This window comes from Camelus bactrianus, chromosome 32 (genome assembly GCF_048773025.1).
Source record: "Camelus bactrianus isolate YW-2024 breed Bactrian camel chromosome 32, ASM4877302v1, whole genome shotgun sequence".
Classification (NCBI taxonomy): Eukaryota; Metazoa; Chordata; class Mammalia; order Artiodactyla; family Camelidae; genus Camelus; species Camelus bactrianus.
In genome coordinates this window covers 16963840-16982279 of record NC_133570.1, presented here as the reverse complement: position 1 = coordinate 16982279, position 18440 = coordinate 16963840, and the positions used below count along the sequence as shown (strand labels likewise).

The 18440-nt window shown below is 49.1% G+C and overlaps 1 protein-coding gene across 6 annotated transcripts in view; it reads right to left on the bottom strand.

Annotated features, from left to right (window-relative positions):
- The window catches only part of MYO18B (myosin XVIIIB), a 215563-nt gene that overhangs the window by 16218 nt on the left and 180905 nt on the right, over positions 1 to 18440 (bottom strand). For 5 of the 6 annotated variants that reach the window (XM_074356762.1, XM_074356761.1, XM_045513911.2 and 2 more), the window contains 3 exons: positions 14707 to 14837; positions 5627 to 5671; positions 4159 to 4296 (listed from right to left, as the gene is read on the bottom strand). In XM_074356762.1, the coding sequence (XP_074212863.1) occupies positions 4159 to 4296; positions 5627 to 5671; positions 14707 to 14837 (314 nt within the window). Of the gene's footprint in view, positions 1 to 4157; positions 4297 to 5626; positions 5672 to 9352; positions 9415 to 14706; positions 14838 to 18440 lie in introns of those variants that run through there. The other variant, XM_074356764.1, reaches the window with a different exon arrangement.

Here is an 18440-nt window from a genome sequence, read left to right as displayed (position 1 = left end):
GGGCAAGGACATGGCTGGAACGGGGACACTTTGAAGGGGCCCGTAACCAGCGGAGGAAGAACAACCTGAAAGGAGGAAGCAGGGGACGCGGGGGCCAGGGATGAGGGGGATGCTGGGTGCACTGCAGGGGTGAGGAGGGGCGGGATTGGAATTAAGACTCCAAGGGGACTGGGTCTTGTCTTCTGACCCCAGGGGAAGATGGTAGCAGACAGAGATGGATTTATAGACACCACAGAAGTTGAGGCCATCGTCTTCTTATCTTTGAATGAGCCAGGAGTTGAGGGTGTCTCTGCAGAGTGACAGAAGGGGGCTGGAGTGAAGGCAGGGTGGTTTGGAGTAATTGTACAGTGAAATGAAAGGAACAACGGCCCAGTGACAAGACGTGAGCATCTGCACAGGTGTTCAGTGAATGCCCCCGCAGAACCGGGTGAGTAACCACCTCTGGGCCTCTGCAGGATGTGGGGATGGGGTCCAGACTAAAATGGGGCCTGGACTCTCCTTGGAAAGCCTGAGGTACTGGAGGACCCAAAGGGACAGGACAGAAGCCTCTACTGGAACACTCTCTCAGCAGGGCATGGTCCTGGAGGGCACACAGAAGACCAGGGGAGCAGGCCAGCCCCGGGGCGGCCTGGGCACCACCTGCTGCCAGACATCAAGAGAGACTCCAGAGGCGAGCGTGGCTGCCACCACCAAGCCCATAAACTCCCTCCCGGGGGCCACGGAGGTAATTTAGTGTCTCCGTCTCCAGAAGCTCTTGCATTTATCAGCAGCAGCTGCATGATTCCTGGGCTGTAAATCATAAAGCTTTAGGCGTATTTCTCTTGAGTTGACATCCCCTTATAAATAACACAAGGAGCGCTTTTATTTTTTTGGCAGAAGGCTGCTTTCTCTCTCTTCTGTTTTTAGAGTGACCTTCTTTCTCAGTCAAATTGGAAACGTCCAGGAGACTCTTTTATTGAGCCCTGTGATGGGCCAGGTAACGCAGGGTGGGGCAGGGCAGACAGGAGCCTCGGACTCCACCACTACATGCCTCCTAGCAGAGCGCTGGGGTGAGTTGGTGGCATCTAGCCAAGTTTCAAATGCAAATTCCCTTTGACCCAGAGAATCATTTGCCCATGTGCATAAGAATGTGTGTTTTTTTAAGGCTTACAGGCTAACAGCAAATATCCTGCAATCAAATAAAAGTGAAAGAAGACTGCAGTTAGAGAAACCATGGCATCATTTTAAGATCTTCTGCAGGAACTTAAAGGAATGAGACAGACTTATGTGTGCCAATAAGGAGAGATCTCCAAGGTCTACTGTTGGGGGCAATAAGCACATTGTAAGAATGTATTGTAACATTATATACATAATATAGCATCATATCGTTTATGCTTTTTAAAACCCCACAAATATGCTATGTGTTTGCTACCAGTACCTGCATGTTTAGAAATGCACAGAGAAAGATGTGGAAGGATACGCACCAGACTGAAGATGGCAGGTACCTTAGGGAAGGGAACTGAGGTTAGGGTGGTGGCCAAGAGGATTGCAGCTTTCTCAGTTATAGCTTAAGTTCTTGAAAGGGGAAGTATTTATAGATTATAGAGCTGGAGGCCAAAGCTCCTGAACTCTGGGTCAGTCCTTACTGTAAGCTTGGGTAAGCTATTTCCCTGTGCAGACATCAGGTTTTCCCATTTATACAATGGGATTGGACTAAATAATCCCAGTGGTCCCTTCCAACTCAGAAGTTCTAGAATCTTTATATTGTAAACATACTCCAAGGACAGGGCTCAAAATTTTCAGGGCTTAATGCCATGGAATGTGGCACTCAGCAGGCACTTAATAAGTATCTTTTAGATGGATGTCAAATGTTGAATAATGATCCTTACGCAGTTTTAATATCAATAACAGGCCAACTCTTTGCCAGGAAACTTTGCCAGGTAAGTGACCTGCCTCCTGTGTAAATGTCAGAGAGCCATAGCAGTGCAGCAAATACAAATACAGGGTTTGGAGGGATTCAAACCTGGGTTCAAATCCCAGCTCTTCCACTTCCCTGCTGAATGACCCTGAGCAAATTATTGACCCTCTCTGAGTCACAGTCAGTGCTGAACTGTGACCAAGTACAGTTAATATTTCTGCTCAAACACTGTTGTTACGGTCAGTTATTCATTCAACAAATACTTACTGAGCACCATCTGTATGCCAGCCCTAGGGACACCAACAGGAAGAAAACTGACAATGAGGGCAGGTGAGTCCTTTCTTGCCTCCTGCCCCATCGCTTCCCTTGGTGCAGGCACCTCTGCTCTGAACAGCAGCTGGACAACCCTGAAGACTTGGAGGGGGAGGAGGCAGGGGCAGGGGGAGGAGGCAGGGGCAGGGGCATGAGGCTCTAGAGAGGGCTGCCTGGGGATACTGAAGACTGCCCTGACCAAGCCATAGCTACATAAGCGGGGATGTGGCCACCTTTGCCTGAATCAGTTGTTGCCTGCTCTCTGGGCCTCAGATTCTTCGTCTGTAACATGGTGGGGAAATGACATCAGTCTCCTGGGATTACTCCAGGCATCAAACAGACACCAATACTAACAAAGCAGCTAATTTTCTTGAGTTCTTCCTAGGTGCCGCACTCGGAGAGCACCCTCTCATTAACCCCGACTACAAATTACTCAACTAGAAATCTTGATCAGAGAAGTTAAGCAACTTGCTCCAAATCTCACAGCTGCAGACAAGCAAATACAGGATTGGAATCTGATGCTCTGACTTCAGTCCAAGTACTGAAACCTGGCAGCCTCCCACCTCCTGCTCAAATGGTGTCAAACAACTCAGGGTGTAACCCAGGGGCTAAGATCCTTATCCTGCACCCTAACATAAGGATAGTTATGACACTTGGATATTATGTTAATGAGCTTTCACAATCAGCTCTGGCCGCCTTATCTGCTGGCTGACAGGGAAACACAGAGGCATTTAGTTATCAGGAGAGAAAAAGTCCTCATCATTTGAAGTTCACAGAGGACATGGCTCTCTCTCTGTACAGGTCTTTGTTTTTAATTAAGAGCAATAATCAGATAATCTTGCTTTAATTAACTCCCCTGACGCACCCCGTTCTCCAAGCCTCCCTTTGATATTTTCAACATCAAATCTTTCAGCCCAAGATTATCTGCAGACACGCGCCAGACATTTGCCACTTGCCAAACATGCCTGAAAGGTTGGCGTGAACTTCCACCCCTTTCTTTTTGGAGAGACAACCCCCTTCTTCAGAGCAAGCACGTTTCATGTCGGGAAGGGGCTGTCTGGGCTGGCCCCATCAGTCTGTGATACTTCTTTCTATCTTATCACATTGGTTCTTCTGTTATCACACGAGTGGTGCGCATTTCATCTTAATTACACATCTGCTTAATCCATAATTTCTGATTCATGGCCATTAGCTCCTAATTACAAGAGAGCCACCCTTGAAAAGGAAAACCAGATGAGCTGAGGAACGGAGATGAAAAGCAAGAGGAAGATGGATATAAGTCCTGCAACTAGGGCTGCGTCCGGGGGCCCATCTATCAGAACAACCTACTGTTGGCAATCCCAGACTTGTGAGGGCCCCATCTCAGGCCATGACAGAATGTCTCCTTCCATCGTAGGAAAAAAAATACAAAATTCTAACATTCAAACAAAGCTGATGTTTCCGAGGAACAAATCATCCAGCCTAACGGTCTTTATACAGACTCTCCATTAAAAGAAACAACAAAAAACCAGAAAACGTAGTAGGTAAATATGTTCATAAAGAAAAATTTAAATCCAAAACTATCTATAAATGGAAAACTAGCAGGACTTGCCTTAGGTAGAAGACAACTATAATATATCCACAGCTGGGTTTTTAATGTTCACCTCATGCTCAAAACCATCTGAAAAACCACGCTTCAGGAAGGCTGTAGTAGATCCTCACTACTTCAACTGTTTAGGGCAGTAAATACAATTATATTTCCTGTTTTACAGATGAGGAAGGGAAGGCTCAGAGAGGGTAACTGATCAGCCTAAAGTCACACAGCAAGGAAAGGGCGGGGTCATACCTCAAACCAGACCATGCTTGTCCTTGCCTAGGATGGAGGAGATGGAAGATGTGAACAACAATCTTCAAAGTCTGAGATTGTCTGAACTACTGGTCATCCTGAGGCAGCAGGGAGCTACTCTTACCTGGGGCTGAGGATACGGCTGCTGACGGCTGACTGTCTTGAGGGGGTTCTCACGGTGTCCGTGGCCAGGGACAGAGTACAACTCAACCAGGACTGCAGACTGCCCTCTGGCCGGGAGCTGAGGATGGAGACGTTATCTCTAGAACCAGAATGCAAGATGCTGTCAACACAATGACCACCACAGTCACAGCAATGCCTAGATATTCATCCCCTGGCATGAGCCAAGCATTGTGCTAAGAGCCGGACATGTGTAACTTCATAATCAGTGCTCACAGCACCACCCCTGAGAGGTGGCAGCCAGCGCTGTCCCTAGTACACAGACGAGAGTAACAGGATCCGGGGATCTGTGTCTTGGCCACGGTCCCCTAGTCAGTCAGTGATGAAGTTGGGGTGCAAACCTTGGCCCCTCTGATTCTAACACCCATGCTAATAACCACTGCTCTTCCTTGGAAAGACAAACACTCTAAGGCGGATGCTGAGGTAGCTCCAATTCTGGAGTAAAATTTGGCTCTGAATTTCACACCAAATGATGCGTTCGTGGAATCTGTCAAGTGTGAAGGTCTTAACCCCTCATCTGCCTTACTTAACTGGAATGTCTCTGTGGACAGACACTTTACTTGTATGCCCCCCATGCCTGAGAGCAGCACCGGGAAGGGCCTGTGACGGCCTCCCACTAAGATGGGTGCTCAATGACTGTTTTATTTTATGGTTGATATACTCACTCAAATACATATATAACATACATTATATATTAATATCTACCAGTGTTTATTATTAGTACATATAAACTTTCATATGTATATACACACACCCATATTTATTTGTTTCTAGAGCACACCATGCCAGGCACATGGGAAGGAGCTATAAACATGAGCCTAACACTGAGCCTGCCCTCAAGACCCCATTCTAGCAGAGCAGACATCTATATACATAAATAAAACCTTAAATAAAAAAGAAAATTACTGATGCTTAGATAGGGACAGGCTAGGCTCTAAGGAGGACAAGGAGGGAGGCACAAGGGAAGGAATCAGGTAGGGGCCGCTGAGCTACACCTTGTCTGGAGGTGAGGGCTTGGCCACACAGGCCTGGAGACGGGAAGTCTAGGTGGGAGGAGCAGCACACCTAGGTACGGAGGGCACGGACGGCGTGCAAGGCCAGAGTCCAGGCAGACGAGGAGGGAAGGGTCAGACGGTGCAGGGCTCAAATGTCAGTCTGAAAAGTCTACTCTGAGGTGATGGGGGGCCACTGAAGGTGTTTGAGGACACTGGTGTAAATCATGGGCTGTCATCTACAAGAAGTGGGACAGTTCAGTAACGTGTCCCTGGGGCCGTATGTTCTGACCAGGGGGTCAGAGCTCTCATGGGCACTGTGGACAGCTCTCCAAATAGGCATGGATGTCCCCTCTGCAAACTGGACACAGAGAGTTAAGGGCTTGTCTCTGGCTTCAGTTCTACTCAGGGTTAACTTACATCTCTTTTGTGCCGCCGCTGCCACGATCCACCGCTGTCTGGACACTAGAAGGAGGCACAGGAAAGAGTCTGTTACCCTTGGGCTGCCAGGGGCTGTGGAAGAACAGTCTCTGATGTTAAATAAACTCGGGCTTGGGACCCACTTTCAACCGTTGCCACTGTGTGTGATCTCAGGCAAGTCACTCTCCCCAAGTCTCCTGAGCTCCTTCATAAAATGTAGCTAACAACGGGCCACCGCCCCCAAAGCTGTGGAGCTAAGTGAGATAACCCTTATAAACATTTCAGCATGGTTCTTGGCAAATCAACAGTGTTAATGAAAGGGCAGCCACCATTATCACTACTCTTGTTTTAGTACAACTAGTACTGCTATTAACAGCATCACAAGTGTCAGAGAGCAAGGCATTTTCTTTATATTCTTTATGAGCACTTGCAAACCAGACACGGGGCTGTAGTGCTCGGCTTTCCCAGTGCATTCTGGGAAACTCTGGAACTAATGACAACAGTAGCTATTCTGCGGGGAGCACCCCTTGATTCAACAAATATGCTTCACATGCAATCTCATCTAACCACCTTGCCCGGCTCTATCTTAGAGCTGAGGAAGCTGACTCCCTTGTCTAAGGTCACACAGCTTTGACTCCCAGGTCTGTGAGAGACACTAAGCTCATAATCTTAACCAGAGTGCGACTGCCCAAGGAATGGGTGCGGACAACCAAACCCCAAACCTCAGACACCTAAGCCATCATTTTAATCCTGGTTCCTCAGCCAAGACCTCCCAGCTTTATTCTTCACTGCAATCTGGGCAATTCTTTCCCAGAAAACCTGATCACTTTCCCTAACAGATGCACCTGTGGCTAGCTGGCCCCTACCCTCAAGGGCCAGTCACTCTTGGGGCTTCTACTAACATCTATCTGTCCCCATCAGACTGCAAGAGCCCCTCAAAGGACAAGAACATCGAATCTTGTTCATCCCTTTAGCCCCAGGGCTCAGGCAAGATTAGACGTTCTCTCAGACAATGCCTTGTGAACCCAACAGAAGAGGGGTCTGTAAACAACAGCATGGACCAAATCTATCCTACAAATCTGTTTTTTATAAGTTAAGTTTCATTGGAACATGGCCATCCTCACTCATTTGCATTTTTGTCCATGACTGCTTCTGCTCCACAATGGCAGAGTACAGTAGTTGCAACAGAGATCACACAGCCTGAAAAGCCTAAAATATTTACTATCTGTCTGGTCTTTTAAAGAAAAATTAGCTGATCTCTCCAGTATAACAAAAAGCACCTTTTGTGAATGATCCTTCAAGGGGCAGAATAATGACCCCAAAGATGTCAACATCCTAATCATTCACCTCTAATCCCCAAAACCTCTGACTATGTTTCCTGACATGTTAAGAGACTTTGCAGGTGTGACACGGGTCTTGAGAGAGGGAGGGGATCTTGGATTATCTGGGTGGGCCTTGCCTAATGACTCCAATCCTCAAAAGCAGAGAACTTTCCCCAGATCTGGTCAGGGGGAGGTGTGGCTATGCAAGAACAGTCAGAGATGCAACATTTCTGGCTTTGAGGATGGAAGTGGCCACAAGCCAAGGAATGTGGGTGTCCTCTGGAAGCTGCCAAAGGCAAGGAAATGGATTCTCCTCTAGAGTTTCCAGAAGGAACACAGCTCTGCTGACAGTGATTTTAGCCCAGGGATATCCATGTTGGACTTCTAATTAACAGAACAGTAAGATAATTAAGCCACGATATCTGAGCTAAATTACTATGGCAGCCACTAAATTTGTGATAATTTGCTATGGCAGCAATAGAATAAAAGTACCTTTTGTGAGTGACTCTAAATCTTCTTGAGAATCTATATAAAATTGTTTGATTACAGCTCCTTAACAAACTATTCAAAAACACTTAAAAACAAAAATTGTCACAGAAGCGGTCAATGCGAGCAGAACCAGCTCTAGTCCCACTGTGACCTGAGTCCTCCCTAAGGCTCTGTGTGCTGGGGCTGCAGGAGGAACACCAGACCGGGAGGAGAGGTGACTGAATCCTAGTGCCCTCAGGGTGTGGCCTCGGCCTATTCTCTGACCTCTCTGGGGCGTCAAGTGTCCCCATCTGTGAAATGAGGTGTTTGCACACTGAGGACTTGTCTAGCTTGGGTGCTTGAAAATTACATGCAATGGAGAGGGTGCACTTGGGCCCTAGAGCCAGAGTCCTGGCCCTTTTACGAGACTCTTATGAAGACTGTAAAACTTCCATTTCCCCAAATGCACAAACACGGACTCCAATTTTAATGCAATATCAGAAGGTTCACCGTATAATCTCTAGAACTCATGCATGGACACTCCCTCCCTCAACCTATAGTTCAAAGACCCCCACTAAAGACACTGGTTCCAGGTGACTGAAGGTGGTAAGCGAGGGCCAGGGGAGCAGAGGGGTTTGAGTGAATAGGGCTACATCCTCGGAAATACTCATAGAAAGAAGAAAAGAGCTAAGAGTCTTGTGGGCCAAGCCACAGAGTTCAAGAAGGTGTCGCATTCCCCTTAAAAAGAGAGGTGAGTCGTACACAGGACAAGGTTTCTCGTGCCCACAAGCAGGGAGGATGGGCGTACACTGGCTGCAGTAGGGGCCAGATGTGAGGCAGGATGAAAGAGAAGGAGGGGCTTTGGGCCCATTTCCCACCCCAGGACTCCATGACTCTCGATTTAAAAAGGCTGTGCCCAGAGACCCTGGTGGGTGCCTGGGAAACCTAATGTCTCCATAATCCTAAGGTAAGTGGCCTTGAACTCTGCAGGAGACAAGGTCTGTGCAGCCAGGCATACTTCCTCACCTACTTCATGGGACTGAACAACAATCTTAAGTTGAACCCAGCACAGGAACATCTTTAGAGCACAATGCAGCTAATCAAGGCACAGGCTAGGGCTAATTCTTCTGGCATAACTGGACATCTCAAAGTGAGTGAGTCTCCAGTCTGGGGGGTAAGATACCCTTCAGCAGAGGGCACATTTAAACATTGAGTCCATGCACAGGGAACCTTCTTCTCTCACTCCAGCTGCACTCCATCCTACACTAGAATTTCCTACAGGAGTTTGCTTTGGTGTGAAAGAGGGGGGTCTTTTTAAAGGAGGCATTTAAAACCCACGGACCCTTCCACCACACGAAGAAAGTCTCTGGACCTCAAGCTCCACGAGGCTGACTCATGTTTGCCTGTTCCCTACCGTCTCCTGCCCTAACATGGAAGGTAGGCACTGATGACGGTGGTGATGGTGAGTTTAACCTTCAGGAAGGGCAGCTGACCTGTCCATGGTCCTGATCTCCCTGGCAGTGCAGCCTGACATGTGGTCCTTGGTTCTCCCCTCATGTCCTGACACGTGGCCAGTGGTTCCTTATCTGGCCTTGGTGCATGTGGCTTTTCAAGAAGAACCTGGGCCAGGCATTCATGAACAAGGGGATGGCTGATGAACAACTTAATGTTTTTTTGGTATATTCCTTGTGGGTAAGTCTTTGCCAAGCAACTCCAGTCTGAACGCAAACACTGCCTGGTAAGTAACACGCAAATGCATTGGCCCCACACCACAGTGACAGACAAAAGTTCACCAGAATGATAAGCCAGTTACTTGGCAGAGACAGACCTTGATAAGAGAAAAGAGGAAGATGGCATGTTTGACATGACAGGAGAGCTTGGTCATTGGAAGTGTGGATGATGGGGTCGGCCTGGAAATCAAATCATGTCCCCTCACCTACTGTGTGAGCTGGAACCAGTTTCTTGACTTCCCTGAGCTCCAGTTTCTTCATCTGTAAACTGGGGGTGATAACGATATCAACCTTAGGAGTTGTTGTAAGAGCAATGCATGTAAAACACATAGGTTGTGTAGCGTGGCACAAAGCCAGTCCTCGGGAAAGAGGACCTATGACCACAATGATCAGTATTTCCTGGGATGCCAGAGTGGATAAAGCAGCTTGGAGCCCTGTCCCCAAGAATCCCACTAGCTGGGTATCCGGGCCTTCCAAGCTAGAAAGATGCTTAGAAAGACAGGTGTCATCTGTGGCATCATTAAACACATGCTATCCTGCCCTAGGGCTCCGTGATTTAATTTGGAATGTCTGAGAATAACGGGGAAAAGCTGTGAGCTATCCCTTCCAAGCAAAATTAGAGGGTGAGAGAGTTGTGGGAAAAGCGACATGAGCAGGTCCAGAGCCTGCCCTGCTCTGTAGCAGGAACCTTGCAGTCTGGCCAGAGCCCAGCCCACTAATGAATAAGTCAACTCAGAATTATGCCCTCGGTGGCAGCTGCAATCTTTCTCCTTGTCCTACCGCAGCCTCATTTTCGCTAAGTTAAAAGGATGGACCTTGGAAAATGTGCAGCTTACACTCAACATAGCAATAAAGGACTCCTTTTCAGAGCATTCATCTGAGGTGGGGCCAGCTGGCATGGACACACTCTCAGCTGACCCACGAGTTAGAGATCATCTATTGACTTTTCCACCCCCTACCCTACCCCAAACTCCCAGCCGAGGCGATGACAGAGCAGCCGCAGACCCCAGGCCAGGAATAGATGAGGCTGTCAGCTGACACCCCTCTCTCCATGACAAATGAGCCCACTCCAGGCCTGGGGGGACAGCTTAAAGCATTTCTCCATTAATCTAAGAAGGCTGACGCCACAGTCTAAGTTACAACGCGGGGGCCCTGGCGCAGGAGAGCACGCATTTAAACGCTGCTGCACAGGCAACCTGGCTTTCTGAGCACGTAGCCACGTTTCTAGCCTGGAAGGCCTGTTACGCTCGGACCTAATTCCCAACATGGGGAAATGTGCCTTTTCATAATGTGAACAAGTCTCTCAAAGAACTTCACCTCCACTGAAGCACTGCTCTTCCTCTCTCTCCTGGGGTGGGTCTGAATCCTAATTGTGGGCTGTTTGGAGAAGTACCTCAGACCAGTCCTTCAGGCTCCAATCCAAGCCTCTTACCCGAGGTGGCGAGACGATTAAGGGAGGAGCACGGTGTGGAGCTGGCAGGCGGGGCAGAGCACAGGCCGGCACTGGGGCAGGTGCTGGGACTCTGCTCCCGGCGGCGGCTCTACAACCCAGCCACGCACGTTTCTTTTTATTGCTGATAACCAGTTTAATTACACTGTGACCAGACAACATGGTTTGCATGATATTAACTCTCTGAAATGTGTTGAGACTTCTTTGTGGGTGATTTTTCTCCAGTCTTCCTCGGCTCCTACGCTGTTATTGAAACCGACACTCCGTGTAAGTTTCAAATCTAAGTTACAAGACAGCGAGTAAGGACCAAAGCCTGCTGACATCTGAGAAACACTTCCCAAGAACCACCCCAGGGTCGGGGCTGGCTTCGCAGGCTCACAGCCTGAGCCCAGAAGGGCCTGTGCTCAGTATGATGCTCTGCTGTGATCATCCTGAAATTCTAAATCTATTTTGAACAAGAAGCCCCATGTTCTCGTTTCACAGTGGACCCACAGATTATGTAGTCAATCTTGCCTGGGCTTCTTGGGCCCTTCAAGGAACTGGGGGACACAGTGGGCTTCCATGGCCATTTCAAAAGGGGAAGAAAGGTAAGAAAAGAGGGGAGGGGGAGGAGAGAAGAGGAATTCCCTCTCTCCCATTTATCTCACTCTGGCACCCTGGTCAACTTTCACTTCCTAGAGCATTCCTCCCTTCCCTCCAGAGTGCCCAAGTCTGGCCCCTTCTTCTCACCCAGGTTTTAAATCAATTCTTCCTCTCAAGGGGGCCATGTCTTCCTGCCCTGCTACTCATCACAGCACTGTGTTCTCTGCCTCCTCGACTCCTACTGTATTCTAGTGTTTAGTCCTCAGCCTGCTCCCTGTACTCAAGGATGGGGACAGACGGATGGACACACACACACACACACACACACACACACACACACACACACACACACACACACCCCCATCAGGATGCAGGTTCCATGAAGCCAGAGACCACCCTATACTCTTCTCCCTCCCTGTTCCTCAGGAATTTAACTTCTTCCTGATCTCGGGTAAGTTATCCAATCTCCCTTTATCTGTAAAATAGAGGAAAAGGATAACAAGAAGCAAGTGGAATAAGACAAGCACCCAGAACACTGCCTGGTGCGGAACCGGTGAGAATCCACCACATGAAGGAATGAAACTGAGGGCTGGTGAGCCCCTACAGGGCACAAGGTACTATGCCAGGGGATCATTTTTTTCCACCTACTTATCAACCCACCTTACAGATGAAGAGACTGAAGCTCAGCAAGGATGAATAACTTGCCGAAAGTCACGCAGAAATGCACTGCTGGATCCCTGCCTGGAAATCAGGCTTGGTAAAATGAAACGCGGCTCCCCTGCCCCCCCACCCCCCGAGCAGCCCCTACTTCCAGCTGCAATAATCCTTCCAGCTGCCTGGGCTCTTCCAGGTACAAGAGGCCATCTCTTCACACCTGGTGTTCTATGATCATCCCCCACCTTACACAACCCTGAAACGCAGGTGAGGTCCCTTCCAACTTGAGGACGCGTGTGTCAGGTGCTGTGTGGACACTCGTGATCCAGACCCAGGAAAAGTCATCAGACATTCAGTCAAGAGGAAGATTTAAAGCCCCAGAGACAAAAAAATGGTGAAAATGCAGACAGAAAGCAAAGGTTCAGATTGGATTCCCGGGGGCCCAGGACCTGGAGCTCAGAAAACCTGAGGGAACAAGGGAGTTCGCATGAGGCTTGTTATCTGGAGAAAAAACAAAGGTGCCTCTTACTAGGATGACCGTGAGGGCAGGGTCCCTTTATGGCCCCAGGGGACCCGCTGTAAGCAGTGACCGGAGTGACGTTTGTCACAGTCCGTGACCTCACCAGCAGGACCTCGCTCCGCAGGCAAGAGTCTGCTCTTGTCACACGTGCTGCCCAGCTTCTCCCTGCACCTCCAGGCACGGACTCTCTGCCTCTTTCCAATCTTGTTATTTTTAGAACTTTAATTGTTTATTAGAAAAGCAATCTCTTGCTATGCAAGTAAAAATGGTTCAGAAGTTTTGCTCATTGGCAAAAAACCCCAAATACTAGTCTATACGGCCATTAATTCCCATTATAATTAATGCAAAAGCTCTAGCATTTCTATTAACGGAGAAGCCAGCCCAGCATCGAGCGGGTGATATCGACACTAGGGATTTGTAATTACAGACGTTAGTCCTGTCATGACACTAATAAAACTGGAGGGGGGGGTGGCGGACGGGGGTTTCTATGTGTACGCAGGAGCTGGGAAGCAGCTGTACCATCCGTATCTGCTGTTTTGCCAGCAATCTGACAGCTGTGCAAATTAGCAGGGCAAGGCAGAAATCCTTAGAACGTGCACAAAGCCATCTTTGCACAAACTGAGGAGTTTTTTAGATCAAGCCCTTTATTTAGAGGCAAGAACATGGCAAGTGCACCGGGTCTCTGTCTTCACTGATGCTGAGCGTGACTGTCTTCATGGGGAAGTTGGAGGTTACATGCCTCTAAGCAGCTTATGACCTTCCCAGGACTGCATGAAGGGGAACAATGTGTTCCTGGTCTAAGATCAGGAGTATAAAGTACATGACTTGTATGAGCAAACCCTCCTAAACAGGACACTAGAATGGCCAGGGATGTGTGTGCATGTTCACTGCATAAATCTGAGAAAAAATAAATAAACTTGAAAAAAATAAAAATTTAGGTCCAGCAGTGCCTTCCCTCAGTATTAGAATGTTGGTGTGCTTCCTTCCAGTCTTTTTTCTGGACTGGGTGTGGTCAGCTCTAGTTCAGACGCCTGGGTCTTCCCACTGGCTAAACCATGGCCCGCAGGCAACTCTCTCTTCTTCCCTTGCTGCCCGATTCATCCACACACCTCCTGCCACAGGCAAAGGTCTGGCTTGGGGACTAAGGAGCCCTGGGTTCTAAATCAGTGCAGGGAGCTAATCTGCTGTGTGACCTTGAACTTCTCTGAATCAGGGTCGTCATGCAGAAAAGGAGAGGGTTGCACTCCATGGGCTGGTATCTGAACGTTTTGGCTGCAGCACAAACCATCCCCCACAGAGACAAAGACCAGGAGGGAGCAGCTGCTGATGCAGCTGGAACAGGTGTGCGCAGGGGTGGCTGGTGGGAGCTGGGAGAAACCACATCTGTGGTTCAGTTAAGGTGCCCCATCTCGCACCTTCACATTATTTATGCAGAGGAGATGCCTCTCCCTGTGGCCTAGGCTTTGCTGCAGAGACTTCAATGGAGACAGAGATGCTACAGCCAGATGGGAAGCTGTGGTTTCCAGAGAAATCACACACCAAGTAGCTGTGGGGAACAGGACGCTATGGGCCACCTGCAGGGGCTGGACAGCCAGGGCCTGTGGGCCCAGCCAGGACACCTCAACCTCCTCCCAGCTGAGCAGCCCACCCATGGGACTGTCTTGAGACTTGACAGAAGATGGTAGGAGGCAGCCTGTATGCCTTCAGAGGAAGGGAAGAAGCCCTGACATTGAATTTGAGGGGTCCTGCCCTCATCAGCCATCTAATCTTGCATCCGCGAATCAGGGATTGCCTTTGTAAAATAGTGCTCATTACTCTCTGTAAGTATAACCGGCACCCTCAACAGCACTTACCTGCCGGGCACGACTCACCTGTTAACTCACGTAACTCTCACTCACAACCCTGAGGTACACTGTGAGTTGAATACATGCAATGTCCAGTCGGTAGGTCAAAAGTGGTCAAATCTTGGCAATTTCATGTGGTTTGCCCAATAATGTTACGTCTACTATACAAATGAGGGAATTAGGCTCAGACTGAACGTGGGACCTGCCCAAGATCATACCCTGGAGTCCACTTTGCAGCCACTCCTCCAGGTTGTCTCCCCAAAGGCTGGCGAGCTGGGCTGTGTGGTTTCGACGGTAAGGCGGGGACACTACCACCAGCGGGGAAGCAGCCTGCCTTTCCTCACCTGAGTCAGCCAGTTACCCCTCCCGCACCTGAACGCAGCTGGGCCTCCCAGACGATGCGGCCCTGAACCACAGGCTGGAGAGTGGAAGCACTATCCACTAAAGACAGCAAGGCCCCCCAGGGTGCAGCCCACCTGCTGTGCCCGGCCCACCTGCCCCATGAGCTACCTCTCCGTGTCGCTGTCACTGGACGCCACCTCTTCCAAGGCTGCCTGCAGATCAGCGATCCGCCGGATGGATGTCTCAAGGTCTGTCTGGAGGGTCTGTCTGACAGCAGCAAGCTCCTCCACGTACTTCTCCTGGAGACAGAGACCACAGTACACATTGGCCTTGAACAAGACCCCCACCCACCTTAATGAGCCCTGGGGAGGAGCCCAGTGTTCACCAAGACCCTGTATGTGGAGGGTACCCATGAGGGACTCTCTGTACAGACAGGCCTACAGACCCTCAGATAGATGCTCCAAATATTTTAGAGGAAGAAATGGATGCTTGGGGGCTCCAGGGCATGGTCCCCAGACAGAACTCACTCACCCACACCCCACACCAAGGGTGTCGAACCTAGTCTGTCTGACCCCAAGCAGGCACTTGGATGGATGGGAACATGGACAAATCAATTACAATGTATGAAGAGTTGCTGAAAGGCTCTGGAGGCTGAGTCCCGCTGGAGACAATGTGGAGTGGGAGGTTGGGGGAAGACACAATGACAATGGATCCCTTTCAGCTCAGCCACCTAGACTCCCCCTACTTTCCATCCTCAAAGGCAGTAAAGGCAAGGATGGAAACCCCAGTGGGCTCCCTTGGGAGCAGGCTGGCACCACGGCGTCACTGAGATCCTACCATGCCCAGCACTGTGTCCAGCGTTTCAGGCTCCTGACCACACTCACTCCTCATAAGCCTGGCTGGTGGGGGTCCTATCACTGTCCCCATTTTCCAGATGAGGACCAAGCGCTGACTGGCCAAGCTGGGGCTGGAGCTTGGTGCATCTGCCTCTCCTCCCGGTGCTCGTCCCATTACTTTCTGCCCTCATCAGATTTTGTCCAGACCCTCTGGGAAATCTCTGACGTCCGTTTGTAACATATTTCCCACACTCCTTCCCTTTAACATGACGACTGCCAACCGAGGGTGCCTCTGCCCCCAGAGGACACCCGGCAAAGTCTAGAGACGTGTTTGGTTCTCACACTTGGGAGTCTTATGGCAACTGGTGGAGTAGAGGTCAAGGGTGCTCCCCAACCTTCTACATTGCACAGGACGGCCCCCATCACAAGGATTACTTCCCACGTATCAACAGTGTCTGGTCTGAGAAACCCTGGGTTAAACCGAGAAACCCACCTTCTGGGAATTAATCCTACGGGGTATAAATCAAAACGGCAGAGCAAGGCCCTGTATCTGAGGATGCCTGGAGCAGTGCCACTGACGACACAGAGAGGCTGAAAGCCACCTCACCACCCAACAACTGGGGATGGTTAGGGAAACCACGGTGGGTCACTTTAATGCTATTAAGGCAGGCATCGACATGAGAAGTAAGGATGGTGGCAGCATGGAATGCTTCTGTGAAATAATGCTAAGCAAGCAGAATAGAACAGAGGGAGCAACAGGTCTTAAAGCCTCAACCCGCGTGGAGCCTTCTGGTGGGCAGAGGGCAGGGACAGGGCAGGTGATGTGTCTCAGAGGTGGGTGGGACTAAGCAGATGAGCAGAGGAGATGGGGACCCGAGATGGGTCAGGTCCGTAGTACCATGAAAGTGAAAGTAGGCTCTGCAGCCAGATGCTTGGGTTTGAATCCCAGCTCTACCACTCACTGGCTGTATGACCTACAGTGAGTTACTCAACCTCTCGGACCCCCATGGGTAAAATGGGGACAGTGGTAGCCCCCTTCACAGGGCTGTCGGGAGGGCCAAATGAGCCTGGCAGAGAGAAAAGGTGTGGCCAATGGTGACATCACTATCATTCGATTCTCAGAGGACAATGAAGAGCAATTGGGTGGGTGTCCCCACATCACCGAGGAGGTCTGCCAAGGTCATGCAGAGAAGAAGGAGGTTGGTATGCAGGACTTTGGATGAAAGCTTTTTCACCATCTGCAGGGGAAAGACCTGGACAGAAAGCCCAGGCAGCTGAGGGGATGAGTTAACGAGACAGAATGAGGGGAACTGAGAGCAAGAAAACCATCGACAGATGACAGATGGGGTTCTGGGGCCTGCCGCTACCTCCCACCCTCCACGTGCCCCTTGTCCTCTGTGCCCCATCCTCCATCTGCCTGGGGATCACAAAAGGCTCAGTGGGAACCTCCCAAGAAGATGGATTTGGGAAATTTAGAGTCTGTGTAATCAGCAATCAGCAAACCTTTCCTGCTTCAACTCAAAAACCAAACAGTATGCTGATTGCAGAGACCAAGCCATTAGGCAAAATGGATGTGGTGTCCCCAACAGTCTCCATGGGGCAGACAAAACAAGGCCCCAGCCGGAGATGGCTGGAGAGACATGGAGGCGTGATGCACAAGGGAAGCCCCCCTCAGGCCTTCTTTCCCCTCCACAACCAGCCATGCTGAGGACCCGGTCAGCACCACTACGCAAATGGGGTTGTTTTGAGGCCAACAGTGAGCTTGGTCTCCTCTATTTTTATCTCTCTTTGGGGACCTAGAGAGGAAGAAGTTAGGGGGCACAGAAAATAGGATACGAAACCATCTAGATAGTGAAATGTACACAATGGAAATCCACTGATAAATAAAGCACATGCTCATATTAATCTACTTCTACAACATAGTGACATACACATTGTAACAGACACACAGCATACTAATACAGATTATATATTCATTATATTATTTGTTCCTATACCATTCATTCACTCACTCACTGAGCATTCACTGAGTACCTACTATGTGCCAGCATTGATCTAGGCCTGGTGACATAGACAGATAAAACCCTAACTTCTGGGAGCATCATTCTTGCAGGGTCCTCATCTACCCGTACTGCTGGTGCCTACAACACAGGCACTCACTATGCCTTGGGACTGAGGAGGGGTGTTACTGCAACGACGAGAGCTGAACAAAGGAGGGGCCAGGGTACCACACTCACTAGGGCATACATGGTACACACCATGCATACAGACATCAATGCAAGACTGCGGTATGTTGTACACGCTGGCCTCCCCTGCATTGTGTAAGAGAGTCATTAACCCCTGTGAGACTCCCAGGCTGTGCAGAGTCGCCCATGTGGGTAGCAGTTCATACGATAATTAGTGGTGGCAATTAAAATCATCTCCTCTTGTGATGTTCAATTAGAGGCTAATATTTAAAACCACTGCCTGATTTCTCTGCCCAAGGCATCCCGCTCATCAGGGGACTCTCTGCTGTCCGCAAACACACAGGACTCTAGTGCTGCTTTCTGCGTCTCTAACCTCTGGAGGTGTCCCGCAGGGCCTCCTAAAGTTAATTTCACCTCTTTTATTACAGGGCAGACTGCCTCAAAACACTCCTGCAACAAGATGAAACATCACCTTGTTATTTTTTCCTGATGGCGCTAAAGACAAATAGAAAATTCTTGTTACAAAAAGGCCAAAAAATACACCATACACATGCTGTGTAAATATATACAAATGTATATTTATATAATGTATACATGTCATATAGATCAATGTAAATGTATAAACATAAATATATATAAATATGCATAGGTGTGACTGTGTGCACATTTGTATGCAGAGATACACAAATGTTCCCAGTCTGACACACAGCACATACTTAATATTTGGGAAAAAATTAATAAATGAATATACTTATTTTTATTTCTCACATGGGCAGGCACTCCACTAAATGTCTGAAATTCCTTACTTCATGTGGTCTTTATAAGAACTCTTAGAGTCACGTACGACATAAACGCATAAAAGGAAACGTGAGAATATTAC